Below are 20,460 nucleotides of genomic sequence, written 5' to 3'. Positions count from 1 at the left end.
ATCACAGATATCTGAAGTCTGCTCTTGTTTTTTGTTTTATAAAATAAAAAATAAGAATGATATCTTGCAAATAGTTTACATGATTCTTGTTGTTTTTTCGCATAAAATAAATAACTAGTTTGTTTCCGATAATTTTTCCTATAAAAAGAGAAAGAAAACAATAACCTACCTTTTTTTCATGCATGTCTGGTCAACATCCTCAGCAAGAGTATAAAGAAATTTCTCCTGATAGTTTTGAAAATTTATTTATCTATATCAAGTTTACATGAAATGAATCATTGATATTTATATAAACAGGTTCATATCTCTCCATCATGTTCAGTAACTACTATGACATGGAGTAAGGAATATCTCTCCACATGTCTTGCTTTATCTTGCCCTAGTCATTATCAACTGTAGCTTGTGAAATGTCCACACAGTTGCCTCGGATTTACTTTTATTTTGATTTAATCTATTTATTTTTTTAATATTTTATACACCTCTTTTAAGTGGTATATGAGTAAACTTAAAAACTGGGGAAGTGGAATGGACATTTAAAAGTGACAAGAAACAAAAAAACATTTATTCGTCTTTAAGTCTAAAAGTTAATCTGAATAAGTATTCTTTTTCATTTAATTTTCTTTGTGTTCAATTTTCAATTTCTTTTTTACCAAAACTACCCCTTTGTCCAGCTCCTATGCCCGATTTTGAAGTACAGTAAGTTCATGAAGGCATCAAACAATTCACAGTAAACACATCTCCCACTTCTCCTTTTTGCAATTAAATATTTTATGCACAAATTTCAAGCTGTTTACAACTAACCTTTTATATCAGTTTAATATATGCCTCATTTTTCTTAAAACAATTGGACATAAAAAGACTGTTTTGCTCAACTTACGTCTATTCTTAGTCTGAGAGAAGATTTGGTAAATTGCAAATGCATGGTCCAATGTCAATTGATGTTCGGCAGTCTGTGTTATATTTGACACCAGATGTTCAAATCATTTAAGAATCATTCTTGTCAAAATCTAATGGAATTTTGAGGAACACAAATGTTTGAGAAAACTGTTGAAATTATTTTTGTATTAAATTTTTATGGCTGCAATTTAGGTTAGCTTTCTCAAATCCAAAGCTATTCTTCTAAGTGGAAATTGTTACAAATGTAAAACAAATCATTTGGTGAATTATAAAATTCAAACACATTCATGACATAAGAACTATTTTTCATAGTATTCAAAAATCACTGTCACTAGACTTTAATACTAAAAGTATCAGGACTATCATGAATGTCTTGCTCAAATCGTATAACAATACTATATTACCTTTTACACTTCTTACCCAGAAGTTATTTTCACAAAATGTTCAAAGTCCAAAGGTAATTTATAAATATTGTACCCAAATGAGTATCTATAAGAAAGGGATTTGAACTTTTGTTATCATTGTGCTCTGCATTTCAATGATACAAATATTTCAAAATCAACTTTTAAACGATACCCAGGTGATCTTCAAAAATTTGAGTTGGAAAAAACATTAAAAAGACCACCAACAAAACCTGTAAATAATCTGTAGGGAAGTTACTTGTTGAAAATCAATTCAAAATTCCACCTACTCTGGCATTTACCCATGAAGATGTTATTTATGGCATATTCAAATACAACTGATGCTGAATTTTCATCCATGCAAAGGGGAATAACTTGAAAAATACAAAGTTATGATCAAGTTGAAAAAGAATCATTAAAATTGAGAATGGAAATGGGGAATTTGTCAAAGAGACCCGACCATAGAGCAGACAACAGCCTAATGCCACCAATAGGTCTGCAATATAGCGAGAAACGTCCTTCAGCTGGCCCCTAAACAAATATGTATACTAGTTCAGTGATAATGGACATCATACTAAACTCAGAATTATACACAAATAAACAGCTGCACCATGAGCGCATGATACGCCCGACGTCTTGTGTGGAAGTTTTATTCAATAATCATAAATAGTTTCAGAGAAAGTATTAAGCAATAATCATATATTGTTTTGAGATACTGTGGGACATGTGAAACCTCCCTCCCCCCCCCCCCCCAGCTCCCCTGGTTTTTTTTTACAAAAAACTAAATATCACTAAAATAAAATTTTGAATCAAAACCAAAAAGTATACAGATCATAAGATTAATATAACAAAGAAGTGTGTAAAGTTTTAAACAATAATCATAAATTGTTTGAACCAATAATTATAATTCGTTTTTGATATACGGTGCGACATGTAAAAAAACTCTCCCCCTTTTTTACAAAATACTCAATTACTCAAAAATGAAATTTTGAATCATCACCAAAAAGTATACAGATATTAAGATTAATATAACTAAGAAGTGTGTAAAGTTTTAAGCAATAATCAAGAATCGTTTTTGAGATACGGTGCGACATGTGAAAACCCCCCCCCCTGTTTTAGTTACAAAGTGCCGTAACTCAAAAAGTTTTAATCTTATTTGCACCAAAAAGAATACAGATCATTTGATCATCATAAGAAACAACTATTTTAAGTTTCATGAAATTTGGATGAGTCGTTCTCAAGTTTTGATGCAACATGTTTACGCTGAACAGACAGACAGACAGACAGACACCAGACATTTGTATACCACAATACGTCCCGTCATAAGTTTGACAGAGGTATAAAAACTAAAATTAAAAATCATACAAGTCTATAACAAAGGCTCCTGACTTGGACAGGCGCAAATTTGCTGCGGGGTTAAACATGTTTTTTGAGATCTTAAGCCTCCCCTATACCTCTATCCAATGTAGAAAAACCAAACACACAACTATACGCACAGTAAAACTCAGTTTAAGAAAAGTCTTGAGTCAAAATTAGTTTATAACATACACAATCATTAACAAGATTGAATCAAAATTCTAGTCTTATTTCTACCCCTGTAGGTTCATGATTAAAAGTATCAATATTCATACCTGATAATTAAAGTTTACCAGCTAAGATAAAACTGAAAATAAAAATTTGATCAGTTCAAATTTTCAAGATAATATTTAGCCTTAATTACAATGTAATATGAAACTCTCAAAATATACCTTCAAAGTTTAGCTTGTTCAGTTAAAAAAAAAATTAAGCAAGTTACTTCCAAAAGAGTACTCTATAAACTCAGACAGATATGAGGATGAAAGATATATAACTGTGTTAATGAAACAATAATTTAAATTCAAAACTCAAAGGACTTGATGTGTGTAAACTTTCAAAATTACAACACAAATTTACAATAAATTGCAAAGTCACTTTTTTGATCATTTTGTTTGTTTTTTACATCTTTGTACTATATCATATTTAAAGATAAGAAGAAAAGTCATTGATTTTTTTAAAAGACATTAAAGTAAATACATTATGTTTGATAGTTATTTTTTCTGTTTTTCAAGAAGAGCAGCAAAGATTTGTTTATGATATTAAACACCAATGATAATGAAATCACTAAAAGGATCAGCAATCACTAGTTACTACCTAAATATAGCCTCATTTAATCCTTTGATCTCTTAATTTATTCCTAAACATTTTACTAATAAATTATATCATAATAGAATTTTAAATGTACTGAGATAAGTCTAAAGTGACTTTTAAAGTTTGCTGTACCAATAACACCTTTTGACTGATCTTGTATCATCACAAAACAATTGAGTTTTCTCCCTTTTACCACATCAGCAACTCTGATTCCTAAACTGCATGTGATAAAAAAAAAATCAATAACTTTAGATTCTCTCTCTTCAGCATTTAAAAATTGTAAACAGAACAGGCATAAAAGGCATCAATTTTGTTGTCCACTGTCGGTGTTTAAAATTTTTAATCTCTAGTAAACGTTTAGTATCACCATGAACTCATTTAAAGGATAACATATAGCACGACTCATGCTTAGCAAGAAGTTAAATACACTAAAATATATTTTAATCAGGTGTCCAATACAGGTGTGAAGGATTATATATTATCCTAAAGGTGTTTGTGACCAAACCTGGGTATCAACTGGGCGGTTGCTTGTTCATTTTTTTCAATGAGAGAACAGCTCGATTTTCACGTTTCGATATCAAATTCTTGTACAAGTGCCAAGGTTTCAAATAACAAATATACTGAAACTGTTCAAGATAAGTCAAATGGCAACAATGATTTTTTATCTAATTTTCAATGTAACAGTAGCTTTAAAAATAAAATGATTAACGTATCATTTACCTAATTTTAAACTTAAGGTACAATCGTTTATGAACTTATGTGACCCCATCTGAAATGGTTTATCACTCTTACCAGCTTTCAAAACTAAATGTAAAAGAATGAAGCATAAAAAAAATAGCACTGATATTTTAATAATGATATTTTTTAAAAGGCTGTCTTTCCAGAAATCTGTATACCTTTCAGCTAATTTTTTACCTACAGCATTAATAAGACATTTTTTGGAGAAATTATTTTGATTTTCCCTTACATGATTGAACCCTATTTTTGAAAGAACATTTTTTAATTTGACCGCAAAACCATTATTTCTATTCAATGCATTATATATATACTGTAAATAACAAGAATGTGTGCATAGTACACGAATGCCCCACTCGCACTATCATTTTCTATGTTCAGTGGACCGTGAAATTGGGGTCTAAACTTTAATTTGGAATTAAAATTAGAAAGATCATATCATAGGGAACATGTGTACTAAGTTTCAAGTTGATGTAACTTTAAAATCTTCAAAAACTACCTTGACAAAAAACTTTAACCTGAACTTCGCACTATCATTTTCTATGTTCAGTGGACCATCCGTCGTCTAAAGTGCCGATTGTTAAGCCAAAACGATGTGTACGGCAAGATTCAAGATTTATAAATTTTATTTTGCAGTTCGAGTTTAAATGATCGAGTGACAAGTAACGCATAATTTGTGCATTCTATGTTCCAATGATAAAAAAAACAATACATGTGAGAGGAGAAGTACAATGTAGCTATTTAAATAGGAATTTTAACTTGTTTATCTAATGGAAATCAAATTTATAAAACATTTTTCTTTTTCAATTTCAGTTTCAAATCTAGCCAACATGGCAACAGATTTCTACAGGCCATTGGGATAAAAATATCACAGAACTGTTGGATCAGCTCTCATAGTACCAGATTTCTTCTGAGGAACTACCCAGTTTTAACCAGGCAATAGCAATGGAGCAATGGCAGAGATAATAGATGACATTTTACATTGCCAAAAAAAAAAAATCATTATGACATTCTTTCAAATCTTGATGAAGCTAATTCAGTCAAATATCAATTCCTACTGTGGGAGAGCCTTTTCAATTATAAAGATATTGACACTGAATTCTGATCTGAACTTGACTATGTTACACTTGTATTGTGTGCTGTTATCAAATAAATGTAACTAAACTTGAAACTTGCAGTTGTTTTGATTATGTGCCTAGTGGTGGTGCTTTAAAAGCAACATAACAGACCACTGTTTAATACAATAAAAGTTCACAGTAGAATATATATTGTTTTTTTATATTCACAAATTTGTATGAAATTATGAACATTACCACATTCATATTAACAAGTCCGCATCTACGTCACACGTTTTCACACGCTTTTTGACATGTCATGTCATGTCATGACATGATTTCCCATTGTCAGAGGTTGACATGTATGAATTGGGGTCAAAACTATAATTTGGCATTAAAATTAGAAAAATCATATCATGGGGAACAAGTGTACTAAGTTTCAAGTTGATTGGACTTCAACTTCTTCAAAAACTACCTTGACCAAAAACTTTAACCTGAAGCGGACGGACAAACGGAGGAACAGACGGACAGACGGACTAACGGAGGCACAGACCAGAAAAGATAATGCCCCTCTACTATCGTAGGTGGGGCATAAAAAGGGTGTAACAATGATTTTAAAAAGAGGCAAGTGTTGATTGATTGTTGGTTGCTTAATGTCAAGTGGCAAATATTTCCTACATGTTTAGGACGATAAACATCTAAGAACTAAGCAATACACTGTTAAATAGGCATTTAAGTAATATCATGAAAAGCATGTATTTCTGTGCCTAACAAACCAAACATGCAATTGGTTTCTGGAACAATATAATGTATCACCCTTTCATACAATTTTAAGATCCTATTTTCAGAAACTTAGTTAATCTATAATTGTCATGAATATTCATGAAACGTTTGCTATTGGATGTTTAAAAATAGGAATGGACTTTTTTCTAAAACAAAATTGAAAAAACTTTTTAAGCCACCACTTTAAAACTAGATAACATTGCTAAGCAGCAATACTATGGGACGACCAATACAGATAATCAAGTGTTGACAGGTTAGATTAATGGACCCTCCAATATTTGATCACCAAAAAATGTGTGAATTGGAAAAAGATTGTAATCATAGGACAATTAATCTTAGTTGTTGTATAACAGGACATGCAACCAGGCATGTTTTGATGAAGCAAACATATCTGGATGACACCAAAGCTCCTTATAACACCTGGCCAGTCAAAAAGTTCTAGTAATTAATGACCAAAAATGTAATTATCTCTTATCAGTTTCAGAAGATTGAGTAGATGTTGATCTCTTTCATATTTTTTCAAATCAAAATCACCAGATGCAAACTGGACTTAACAAGTTGTAAATCAAATTATGCAACTAGAATTTTATTAAAAATAGCATCTTACAGACATGTTCAAATATTGCTTTTGGGGAGCAAGAATTTTTTTTCTATCCTACTGCTGATGTCATGTGATCAACATCTATAGTCACCCTTGGTTATACTAATTTTTCCATAAAAAGTTAATGCCAATTCTCAAAGCCCTGTCTTTCTTCATCATTATCTTTCTGTCAAAGCCACATTTTAAATGGCACAATTTGTTTCAATATTGGAAAATTACACCAAAATGCAGTTACCGATATTTTGTTAATATGCTAAGCTGACAGGGGCTTCTCAAAGGATTCCCAAGCAAAAATTTCTTTTCAATTCCATATATTTATTTTCACCCATGCACTGATTTGTCATTCACGATAATATTGAAATATCGGATGTTTTTTTGCATATTTTCATTTGTCAATTTTGTTGCACAATAAAATAAAAGTTCCATTAACGAGACAGGATTTTTAACCCTTTGCTTCAAACATGGGACACTTGTCCTCTTTTAATTCCATCATTGCTGACCATTAGTGCTAATTATGTTCCTGATTGATGATTCACAATGTCCAGAGCAGTGACCAATGGTCATGTGCACTATCCTTAAATTGAGTTCAGCAATTACGACTAAATAATGGATTTTTAATGACCATTTTAATAAGATGGCCAAAGCAGAACAGTAAATAGATGCTGATTTCGGGAAATATGATCTTCCTGTCAAAATGCAATTAGAATAATTCAGCAATATTTTTTTGGGGTGCCATGCATATAAGGCATATGTACCATTTTCTTTTCTTTTTTGATGGGGGTAATTACAAAGCTGACTCTCTGTGATAAATGCCAAAAATGAAAATAAGCAAGAAAATTGAATGTACAAATTCTGTCAAACTACATTATGGCCATTTAATAATATTGTACATAAATACTACTTTTCGTTTATTTCAATTGGGAATACCTTATGATATGGACATTTGACCTTATGTTGAACTCTAGATTATCTATTTTTGTGAACTTGTGTTGTTGCCTCTCTATCGTTTGCACAACAACTGTCAGCTGTAATAGCCTACCCTATCATTGCACCTGAGAAGTCTAAAGAACAAAAAATCTCACAAGAAGCTATGAAGTTGAATTCCTTGTATTTATTATTCAGATAAAATTCATTAGTTATCCTGTGTGATTTGAGATATGTAACAGTCCTCAAAGATCAAAGACCCCTTATCTTCTTGTGTGATTATTTGCAACTTAACTTTTGTCACCTATTGGTAAATTATGCTGGCTTTTTGCTTACATAGTTTTGACCTATGTCAATTTAAAGGCCACTAACTGTAAAATAATGGAAGTAAATATTTTAAATAGCACCTTTATTGAATGAAACTGTTTGATCAGAGGTAAACTTTGATTGGAATTTCTTACCCCCTACTTTAAAAAGTTTATTTATTTGGAAAAAAATCAATCATCAAGTGTTATTATTGAGAGAATTTGGCAATCATCATTTCTGCCCAAAGATATTACATATTTGAATAATTATCATTTCATAAAATTTGTCTATTTTCTATTTTTTGTGTACAGAATCTCAAACAATTTCATATTCTATTGGTTATTCAATATACAGAAGTTACAGGTTAAGTCAATTTGTAAAAGAATAGTTTAATGATTCATATTTACTAGTAAACTACCTTCTACTTTAAGTTTTTAACAGGATTACAAAAATTACTGATAATCCATTCAACTTATCCCTTTGATCCAAGGATCAGAAACTTAAATTGCACAGATTATGCATTCTATATAGGATTACTATTACTTGACATGCAGTGATTTATTTGTACATCGTGGTTTTGGACCCTTTCATTTAGTTTGCCAGTCTTGCCTTTGTTAATTACGTTCTTATTAAGTCCCTCAAATTCTATAGCTGTCGAATATATCAAAAGATGAAAAAAGTTACCACCAGTACCAAATTAAGAACGATAATATGACCTTGTGGTCAAAGGTCTAGTGAAGTTTATGATGGTATGTGACACACTGTTTTCATACCAAATATCAGATTAGCCATATAAAAAGATATGACCAAGGCATGGTTTCAATACGAGATATTTGATAGATTGATTGATTGATTGTTGGTTGCTTTACACCGCTATATTGCAGCCAGATATTTGATAGAAATAAAGACTGATTAAAATAATGTCTCAATCTTTGAAGAAGAGAAATACCTAAATAGAAATGAGGGGTGTAAAGGGGGGATATGAACAGAAGAAAGCGAAATAAAAAATTGCCATTTCACGATGAAGGTACAATTAAAAATTTCTTGCACGTTGATCTTTTCACCGATTTCACAAAACACGGTTAATAACAAAACTTTTTCATAGCTGCACGTGAAATAAAAAAGGCAAAACATGTTGCACGAAAATAACCCTTTGCCACCTTACGAAATACTTATCGTGGAAAGGTTGAAAATATACTAGAACCAATAATGATCAAAGAGACTTTTCCTTTTCCAAAATACCTGTTAACTAGAGGCTCTCAGGAGCCTGTGTAGCTCACCTGACTCTACTTTGGTTTTGGAAATTATGTAAAAATAGATTAAATTCATAACATATACCCAAATAATGATTTCATGTAAAAATAGATTAAAAACATAACAGATACAAAAATAATTACTGAGGCCTAATTTTGGTTTGATATTTTGGCTCTGTAACTTAATAAAAAAAATCCTGGTTGCCATCTTGAGCAGTAAATCAGCAACAAAGTAGCAACACTTCACCCCAACCTTGTAAGGAACATATATATATTCCATGTTTGGTTTCATTCCATTCAGTGGTTCTATAAAAGAAGATATTTCTATGTATTTCCCATAGGGTCCTATGTTACAGTAAGTCCTTGCTGGCGGCCGACTTGAATGATGGATCAGCTTCAAAGTAACAACAATTGGTCAGCACCTCATGATCATAAGAAACATTTGTGCCATTTTTGGTTCCTTTCCATTCAGTGGTTCCCCAGAAGAAGTTCAAAATGTAAAAAAGTTGATGACAATGAAGACGGAGGACGAATGCCAAGTGATGAGAATAGCTCACTTGGCCCTTTGGTTGAGATGAGCTAAAAAGTGGTTACAAAAACATGGTATTAATTTGAAGTATTTGCATAAGCAATGTCTTATTTATAATAAGTAAAAATATAGCACATTTTAGTCACAAAGGTTTGCATGAATTTGCTTTAAGATTTAAAAATATATTTTTAAGGCAGTACCTTGCCAAAATAAATTCTTCAAAGTCATCATTTACTCCACCCAAAGTATAAACAGTTTTGTATATTATTTTCTTTGTATATATCTCCTGGAGATCTACCCCATACTATTTAATTCTTATAGAGTTTAAATATGTGGTTGTACAGTTATTAACTTTTTTGTTGAAAACTGACGGCTCATTTCCACAAATAAACCATAATGCTCACTATTTCAAACAACATCATTTTGTTTATATCAAAAGTCAATTTAAATTCAATTGCTAATTTCATAGTTAAAACTCAAATATGAACACTACCTTTTTCAATAAGTTAATTTAAATCACTTCTCATCATTTTTAATTTTAATTTCCTCTTTATATATACATTAATTGTTAATTTCCATGAGTAAATATTAAATAGTACATTTAAAGTTTACATTTACTTAAGGCTTAACTGAAACTACTCTCTTAAGATATTTTACAATATGAAATCAGTAATTGTAAGAATGGAAAAATACGGCTGTTAATGAAAAGAACAATTTGTATATTCAATTTGTGATGCTAGCAAGGGAGTAATTCTATCTTAGTAAGAAGCCTTTTTGCTTTCCCTCTTTGATATCCCAAACAAATCTAGATAGAGCAATCATAATTGGTCTTCAAGATAAAATAATTTTGCCCACTATATGCCTGTAGCATAAGAAGTATGTTCAGACCACTACTAAATCTGTAAGACATCTCTCATACTACAATGCTTTTTCATGTACTGAATATCTTATCTGAGCAGTGGAAGTCCTAATAAAAACTTTACAAAAAACAAGCCAAACTGGATGTTGAATTGATTATTTCCACCCAAAATGATCTAAAGCTTGTAACAATGTACGTAGAAACTTGCATTTGTTGAAGACATTAATTTTGACCAATATTTTCGTCTTTTTTTCTCGGGACTTGGGTAGCTGTTTTTAATTCCTGCACACTCATCATCAGATTTGTTCTTATCATAATTACTGGTATCAAGGTTAAGTGCAAAGAAAAGTATTAAAGACTAGGTAATCTCATTCAAAACCAATCCAAAGTATATAGTAAACATTGTGTATTGAATTACTGTTGACATATCTATAATGCATAAATTATGATTTCATGACTAACAATCAAACTATTATTATCTTGTCATATTTAAAAATCGTCTCGTCATTTTCAGTGCACCACCGACCACCTAACTGACTCTATAACTGATTTAACGTCAATTTCAGTTCAATTATAGTATTTCTTATGTCTGTTTACATGTAACATGTGAAATGACAAGAAAAGAATATTAATTTTTGACACTTCTAAATACCAAATGACACTACTGGCACATGAAAACAAAAATAATTATATTTTTATAACAAAATATTTATCAGTGTAATTTTATGGGTAAGACTTGATTTGGATTGATATCCTTTGACCTTCACGAGTTATCAAGTTTATTCTTTTCTCTAAAATGATCAATGCCAAAATATTATTCAATAAACAATTAAAATCTACCATTCCCTTGCAGGTAGGTAATGATACCTGTACTACACTGACGTCTTCACTTTTTTCATTTATATCTGATTTGTCAACTTTCCACCCTTTTTTCCAAAAACAAAACTGAAATATACAGTATACAGAAGAAAGCAAATATACATACAGTAAATAAAAGTTAATCCAGAAATCAGTATTACATATTTGGGAAAAAGGAAACAAACCTAATGTTTACATTCTCCAAATGACGTCTTATTAAGAATATTCTAATTCTCAAACTATCATAAGCAATCCAACAAACATTTCAGAGATATTTTTTTTCTAACAAAAGAAAGATCCAATTCATGCTACATGATTTTAAATCATTTTTTTATTATCAAGGGACTCATTACAGCTGTCTAGAATCAAGAAAATTTTAATATCCGACAAATTGATTATAAATTTATGGCGATAAAACTGGTAATAAAACACATTTTTATTTCATGGTAGCTAAAACAAAATGATTATATCTATTCAAAATTTAAAAAGGGCTAAACAGGATTAAATATTCTAAGTGTGCCGAAAAACACATCACAAACAAAGACTCATGGGTGATGCTAGATTGTGCCAGGATTTCATTAATTAACACAGAACTTAAACTTCAAACAGATTTTAAACTTGTTCTAATAACATCAAAGGCTTTTTTAACATGATTACCATATTTAAGACACAATTTGATTGTTCTCACAATGAGTCATTTACGAAATTGCATTGTGTTTATACCACAGAAAAGAAAAAAATATTTGATGAAATCTTACAAATCTTACATTGTAACATGGGTACCAGATAATTGTTGTTTGGACAGGGATGGAAAATTTGTGAAACCCTAAATTGCTAACTAAGGACCAAATTACGTAATTTGGTTGTCTTTTTCACTGTTCATAAAAGACATGATTATTACGTTAATTGGACCCTGTAGGACACAAATACTATGTTGTTAGAAATTAAACATCACTGCTGATATTCCAAATTACTGTCATCTTGTGATATTCCTTCCACTTAAATGGATAAATATGGTAATAATTTTATCAATTATGATGAAACTTTCTTCAGCTCACACTGGAAGATAAACCAGAGTCTTAAAAACACTACATGACAAATCTGTATAATACTTATGAATAATTTTCTTCGATTATCATTCTCATTATATCCTTCAAATGATCTGTTTTATAAAACAAAGGAAGAAAATAAAATTCTAAGTACTCCAAGGACAAACAGATGTTTTCCATTTCATTTACAAAATAGTCACTGATACTTTGCAACTTTAATAATACATTAGTCTTTTGGGAAGAAACTAATTTACAGGAAACCAATTTTTAAATTCCTGGTAACAGTCTCTTACAATGTATGCACATGGTAAGTACATTTGACCACCACTTGTAAACCAGGGAGAGGGATATAAAAAGGCATAGCAGATTCCAAAGTTATGCTGTGAAGTAAGAGAGAAGTTACGGGTAGTATTCGATGATTTGGATCCATGTTTCATTAAGATTCTTCTAATGACAACATAAAATAAATTCAATACATATCAACTACATTTTTTATAAAACTGGTTAGTGTTACCATGGTATATCTTTCAGAGTTTACCTTATATTTATAATGTAGCAGTACCATTGAGTCGAAGACTCAATTTAAATCAACAACCCTCAATAGACCATTTTATGATAATGTGTATATGCAAACATGTTCAAAAAAGATAAAGTGCTAAACAAGACAAATTTTGAATTAACATTAGCATCCATTGAATGGAAACATTCTTACATATTTTACCTATGAGTATGCATGCATGCACATTTTCATTTAAAAATGATTTTGTGATGCATTATGTTTGAATATTTCAATGTTACACATTCCCTTTGATGAATTTGAATAATGCTTTCAATCTGACAAATATTTCACAAAAAATTGTCAATACTTGCACTTTAGTGTAGCAAATATACCTATAATTGTCTGTTGTCAATCTTCTTCAAGGAAATAGTTAGTAAAAAGATACAGAAAATCTTTAAAATCAACTATACAATTGTACTTCATTTTTTATGCTTTAATATCAGATGAATATGTCAAACTCCCTTTTCCTTCAATGGTAATCTAAATCTAATAAATCTCTTCCATGAAATAAGTTGGACAATTTAAATTATATTACAATCATTGCTAATGACATCCAGAAGATTCATTCAACCATAAGTCTATTATTTTGTTATGGAGAATCTCTAAATTTATACATCTGAATGAAAAGCTTTAACAATCATAATTTTTTGAAACATAAAATTAGAAAAAAACTTACCGAAACTATCAGGTCTTTCACCCTCATTCCAACTTTTGCTGCAGGGCTTCCACACACTACCCTTGATACAATAATACCATTTGAGTCACAGTTCAAATCTGTTACTATTTTTTCTTCATTGTTATTCTTTTCTGGCTGTTTAAGAAAAATCGTAAAATATTCAAATTCATAATTAAAAGCAAGCATCATTGAAGAATTTCACTACAATCAGAGAGTTATTTGATTAGCATTTTATCTTTTTTCTCTGTCTTATAAATTAAACAGTCTTCTTTGTTTAGCCAGTAACATAAGCACACAAGACACGAGGGAAAGAAAATGAAATTGACAACACGATATGAAAGGCTGATGGGACATGTCTTATTATAACAAGAGTCAATGAGTGATTGCTGGTCATAATGATTTGTTAGATGAAATTACATGGGATGGGAAATTTGATTGTCCTTACACATCAAAGACACGCTGACCCCCTACCAGTTATTATCTGGAGAAGTGGGACGGAAAAAGGAAATCACAAAATAAATTATGAAGCTGCTTTTTAAAGCATTGTTTGCATGAAAGCATTCTTCCAAGGATTAATGTTTACATAGACGGCACAAAGGCAATAGAAGTTGACAAAATTATAGAAGACACTTCTATTAGGCAGCGGACAGTCCCAACAACTCATCACAATTAAGGAAAGAGTGGCGAGATGCATCAGCCATTAATCATAGTAATTAAAGTATCTTCTACTAAAAGATTAAGAAATCTTTTTACATCGTTTTTTACCACTTTAACCAACCATGGTTAATATCAATCAAAATAAATTACAATAGTAACTAAACTTTGTTAATAAATCAGGAGAAAGCTTTTTATATTACATTTCTTTTTTCTTCATCTCGTGAAGAATCAATACATAGCTTTAGTGAACCTCCCTGATGTTACCATAATCTTTATAAGTTAGCAAATATAAACATTTTCCTAAAAAAATAACCTTGAAAAAATTTCATGTTGGCCCGAAATCAGTAATTTTTGCCACTATGCACTTGAACCATAATATTTAAAATAAAAAATCCTTATCTTTCCTTATCTTTTTATCAAGACAACTCTTTATTCTTAATGTGTTATTAAACTACATAAAAATCCAGATTACAGACTATAAGTTATTGAAATAAAGGTACTGTGAGCAAACTCACAATATGAAACTTGTACCTCAAATTTTTCAAAGTGTAACATTATCTCCCCTTTTAGATGTCTGACCAAAAATATCTAGCTTTATGCACATCTTCATGATTTACTGATTTACCTTTTCAGCAAAGTTCACTTGGAAAGTGTTGCATTTACTAGTGTTGCAGCTAGATTTCAGAAACTTAACTGATTTGACACATTAGCTTTATCACAATCATTAGTACAAATTTCAATAGTTTTTAAGTCTGAACACTTTTTTAGTAAGAAAAAATAAATCCTTCAGACAAGACTGACAGTAAATAACTACATGTAATGGTAAAAAAAACATCAGAAATTAAGCTAAATCAAATAAAGATCAGCATTTAAAAATCAAGTACAAAAAATTTAGATTTAAATGAAGTTGCTTAAAATTTATGAATATTCTATATATTTATTACATATTTATGTAGCCAATGAAAAAGTTAGGTGATCTTTATGACAATTCTTGCAACTATCAAAGATTTGACAGAGAAAAAAACATATAATAAATGCACATTGAATAAATATAACAATCAGGCACAGAATATGCAAAGTTTTGTCTTATAAAAAAGGAAAGTTTCATTAAAATCTATTACTCATCTGGGTATGAATCACTGACCACTGAGGGGCAAAATACTATTATTTCAAAAATTCCAATTAAGGGAAATATATAGCTTTCTTTCCCCCTTGGCACAAGTACTGGAATAGGAAGCTTGATTCCAATAATCCTGCAGCTTCAAGTCATTTATTTTACACAGTTTTCAACTATACAGCATGTTTAACATGTTTAAGATCTCCGCATGTAATAAATAGGACCATTATTTTGTCTAATTTAAGATGAAATTTAATTCGAATATCAATTTGGATGGAAATTGTGTAAATAATTGATGCAACAGATTGTCTGGATTCTCTGGAATTGAATTCCAACAGTAAGGAAGTGATTCATTAAGGAAACAACTCTAAACTGTTGATTCATTCGTTACCATTTGTTGAAATTTGAAGAAGTCATACTTAATCATGTTAATTATGAGGCATTGACACTGTGATCTGAAATTTCAGGTCTGAAAATAATACCACTACAACAGCTTAAATCATGCTGAACCTTAATAAAGATGTATATCATAGTTCCCTTGTCACATAGTGACATAATTTGAATTTTATCTATTTACATACAAGAAGTATATATGAGAAAACTCTCCATCCAAGTCAAAATATGTAAAAGAAAAACCATTATAGGTCAAAGTACAGTCTTAAACATGGATCATTAAATGGCTCACATCAAACAGTAAGCTATAAAGTGCCCCAAAAATAACTAGTGTAAGACCATTCAAACAGGAAAACCAACCGCCTAATCTATATAATAGATACATAATATATACATACAAGGTTATCATATATATTATTAAGTTCAATTCATTATTTTCTGAAACTTCAGTGCACATAATTTGTACACATTTCATATCAATTTAAATCATGTTACATGTGGAACAGGATATTCTTATCCTTAGGGTGCACCTGAGATCACCCCTGTTTTTGACAAAAACAAAAAACAAATCAAAACCCAAAAATGTATAATGTCATAATTCAAAGCTAAATATTTTTTCTTCAGGTTTCTTATTAAAGAGACCTCTGTCTTTCTTTCATCATTGGCTATAATTCTATGAATGATGTGTCATCATTAGAAGTTAATTCCCATAATTCTTTAAAAGAAGATGTCTCAATCAAAACCTGTCTGTGACAGCAGTGACAGCAATGACAGCCCAAAAAATAAGCGATCATGAATAAAGTGCTCTGTTGAATGAGCATCAGGTGACCACAAGCTTAATCAAACTGGCAAGTGCAGTATTGCGTTTTTTTACACGAAACCATTTGTCGGGAAAATAAATGAAATCTTAATCACATGACTCATTGTTATGAAGACTCCTCTTACCGTTTTCTAATTTTCACATTCATTTTTTTATCCTCTACCAAATCATCCTCATCAATTATAGAACATTATTGGCAATATCTGTTGCTTGATGAAAGTGATGAGCCACATTTACCCATATTAGATTTTCCTAGTAGCAAGTAAAACAATATGCTTTCCATTTAGTTGAAACATTACCATTAAATATGATTTTTTAATAACCATTTTTCCCACTTTGATATTTTAACAGCCTAACACCAAACACGTAATAACAATTTTATCAGAAAGTTGTCTGATCCATCTTGATTGTTACTAAAGCTTATCAAAGAATCAAAAACAAAATTACAAAAATTCATAAATGAAATAGCTTTTTTTTTGCATAAAACACTCAGCAATAAAGTAAAAGCAAAGCTTGGTCAACTTAAAGACTGATTTTGTCCAAATAGGAGACATTTTGTCCCGATAGTTTAATATGTTTTCATGCAGACTCCTTGTAAGCTATAAAATTAAATGTTCAATCCAAAGTGTCTTATCAAATATTTAAACATATCGTGAATAATATAAGGCATAGATGCAACCATAGGATTATTGCTGTAAAACTTACTTGATTGCAGATTTTTCTGAGAGCACTTTATCTAGAGGATCCCTCATATTTAACAACTTCCAAAAATTGTAAAAAAAAAAACACTCCATGTTTCATGCATCCCAAGTGCTTTTCTAGATTAACCTTCATCAGGAAGCTCAAAGCCAAATATTTAAACCCCAAGGATGTATAAGAATCAAAACAGTTGAAGAGCTATATGACGAAAAAGGACTAAAATAATAATAGCCAATCCATCTATGGTCAACTTTGCCTGAGGGTGATTGCCTTTTATTTTTAAGTGTTCTTTGTTCTTAAATTTCTCTGTTAAATTGAATGACAATCTGTCTAGGATTTAGATGATTTTTTATTATTAGAGGTCAACATTTAGGTGGCATTACTGATTAGACAGAAAGTTGATCTCTATATGTCTTCTCAGGTTTTAGAAAGTTGCTGGATTGTTGTCTCGGTAATTCTTTTTTATCTAAACATTTACAATTAAGTCTACATAGTAGTTTCTGGTGAATACAATGCCATTACCATATACAGTTGTATTTCTTATCTAATATTAGAACTAACTTTTAAGTAACTAAATTTTAACAAATTTGACTAACTTTTTGGTCCAAAGTAAACGGGAAATTGCCAATAGCAGAAATATACAGTTTACATCAGTTTACACAGTCTCTACAATTTGATAAAACAAGACAAAAATATTCATTTTCCAAACTGCTATAAAATACAGTAAAAGCTTAAAAGTCTTGCCCTTCAAAGGAAAAATTAATCAAAAAGGCCAAGGCTATCTTGCATCAGGATCTAAAATAAAATAATAAAACTTGTTTTTTTAACGATTCATTACCTATCTGAAGTTAATCTCCTTAGGTTTTCTTTACAGTAACTTCAGGTGAAAATCTGATATCCCAGTCTCTTTCAATTACCTTTTGGTTAAACTAATAATTTAGTCTTAAAATAATAGTTCTAATGTTCTGTACAAAAGGTTATCAGCCGTTTATCTTCTAAATAAGCAGGTGTTTTGTTATCCAACCATAAACACCCTGGTTTGATGAACCATTAAAAGCTTTATTGACTTCTCTAAATACGGGCTTGTTAGAATTATTTTCCTTCTGTGATCAAAGTACCTTGTCATTTACTTAGCTGAACTTAACAACTTACTTCTTAAGCATGCATAAATATACCACATTATCCGTTCTGGACAAATAACGAGAAAAGTGACATTTGACCTTGAAAAAAATCTTATAAATATAGACATGTAAAATCTCTTCAGAGAAAATTGTGTTTTTAAAAGATAAGTCGTCAACCGACTTCAGTTTAAGAATCAAAAAGTTTTGGTGATATTGTATTCTATCAAGACTACCTGAGGACAGTATTTACCAGCAAAACTGCTATAACATGTATAAATAATGAAGTCATATATGTGTATTCAATTTTCCTTTTCTTTTATAAAATTGAGAATGGAAATGGGGAATGTGCCAAAGAGACAACAACCCGACCATAGAAAAAACAACAGCAGAAGGTCACCAACAGGTCTTCAATGTAGCGAAAAATTCCCGCACCCTGAGGCGTCCTTCAGCTGGCCCCTAAACAAATCTATCATAACATACATGTACTGTAATTGTGTCAGTCGTTCTGGGTAAAAAGTGTCAAAATCTTTTCAAACTGCCTCAGTGTTTGCAGGCAAAAATCTTTAAAAATCTAACTATTAATAACCCCCCAAGTTAAAACTAGAGAAAAGATACTATACTTGGTCATTATAGTTTGTTTATGGGCACATATCAAATAAAAATTTTACTTGGATCATTAGCTAGTCATTTTTATGTAACAGTGCCTAATGTTTAAGAAAACAAAACTGAAAGTTAAACCAAGACAACAGAAGTCAATTGTGTTTGTTATAGTATTCAATACTGGCTATTTAAGTAATGAATCTGTCCTTTTAACACTATTCCTTACATTTCATTACACCATGTTTGTGATATGCATGAAAAACCCATCCAAATTTTGTCACATTCAGATGCAAAGGTAGAAGTTCAATATATATATTATATTTGCAACTATCCATTCAAATTGGAGTCATTGTAAATTATAATATCAAGTGTTGTGAATCATTTCAATTTTTTTGCATATCAAATGCTAAGAAGAAATTAATATAAATCACTGCCAATTACAGAGAAGAAAACAACAATACCATTTCACCAGCAATACATTTCAATTTCTGTCCCCAGCAATTACAAATTCATCAACTGGCAATTAGTGTCAGACAAAGGCCGCCAATATTGAGTTCCACTGCAAAAGATGGTCCCATGAGTATTTGTTCTGTCCATTCTTGACCACTTCTGAATAAATGTCATCTGATGACCACTGAGTGGACTTGATGACCACATCTTTGACAGGGATACAAAATGTATAAAATTCCTGGAAATTGGTCAATGCAGTCCAACCAAAATTTGTCACCAGATGGAAATGAAATTAACAACATGCTAATCAAGGTCAAATCTGGTTTCCTTTTGAAGAGAAAACCTCTCAACTATCTGCAGAAATTAACAAAAGCAGATTCCAATCTACAATTGATTCTTGTTAATTTCTAGCATTGATGTAGCGATATGCAAAAATGATGAAAAACATGTCTAAACTGATGTGATAATATTCATGGGTAAAGAGGCAGTTTTACAGAAATAGTAATTCCGAAAGCCTAAAATGTTTTTTTAATTTAACCAAATTTCTTTTGTTACTGTTCTTTGTCTGTGACACTTCAATAGGAATTCTTAACACAAAAAATCTATACAGCTGCATCTGACATACAAATGTTTTATTTATAATTCCCCACCAAAATTTCTAGCATATTCAACAAAAACAAAATGTTTGGAGACAGATTTATATAAGTTTCTCTTAACTTGTTTCCTAATCCCAAATTTGAATTTCATGTAATATTGTCATACTTTATTGTTGTAATTTTTCCTTAATTTGATTTATGGGGTTTTAATGCCACTTTTAAGCACTGTTTTTGGGCTTTTTCATGGTGGCCAGTTTATATTGGTGGAGGAAGCCAATGTGCCCTGAGAAAACCAGTGACCTTCGATAGGAAAACTGACAATCCTAGTCAATTTAAGATTGGAGTCAAGTGGACTT

General features: G+C 30.6%; 1 protein-coding gene across 4 annotated transcripts in view; it reads right to left on the bottom strand.

Moving 5' to 3' along the window:
- The window catches only part of LOC143079024 (E3 ubiquitin-protein ligase PDZRN3-like), a 135,231-nt gene that overhangs the window by 103,471 nt on the left and 11,300 nt on the right, over nt 1–20,460 (bottom strand). For 3 of the 4 annotated variants that reach the window (XM_076254140.1, XM_076254131.1, XM_076254158.1), the window contains exon 3: nt 13,652–13,786. In XM_076254140.1, the coding sequence (XP_076110255.1) occupies nt 13,652–13,786 (135 nt within the window). Of the gene's footprint in view, nt 1–169; nt 200–13,651; nt 13,787–20,460 lie in introns of those variants that run through there. The other variant, XM_076254176.1, reaches the window with a different exon arrangement.

Source organism: Mytilus galloprovincialis, chromosome 1 (assembly GCF_965363235.1).
Source record: "Mytilus galloprovincialis chromosome 1, xbMytGall1.hap1.1, whole genome shotgun sequence".
NCBI classification, from domain to species: Eukaryota; Metazoa; Mollusca; class Bivalvia; order Mytilida; family Mytilidae; genus Mytilus; species Mytilus galloprovincialis.
The sequence above is the reverse complement of the archived record's forward strand: the minus strand, read 5'-3'. Positions and strand labels throughout refer to the sequence as shown.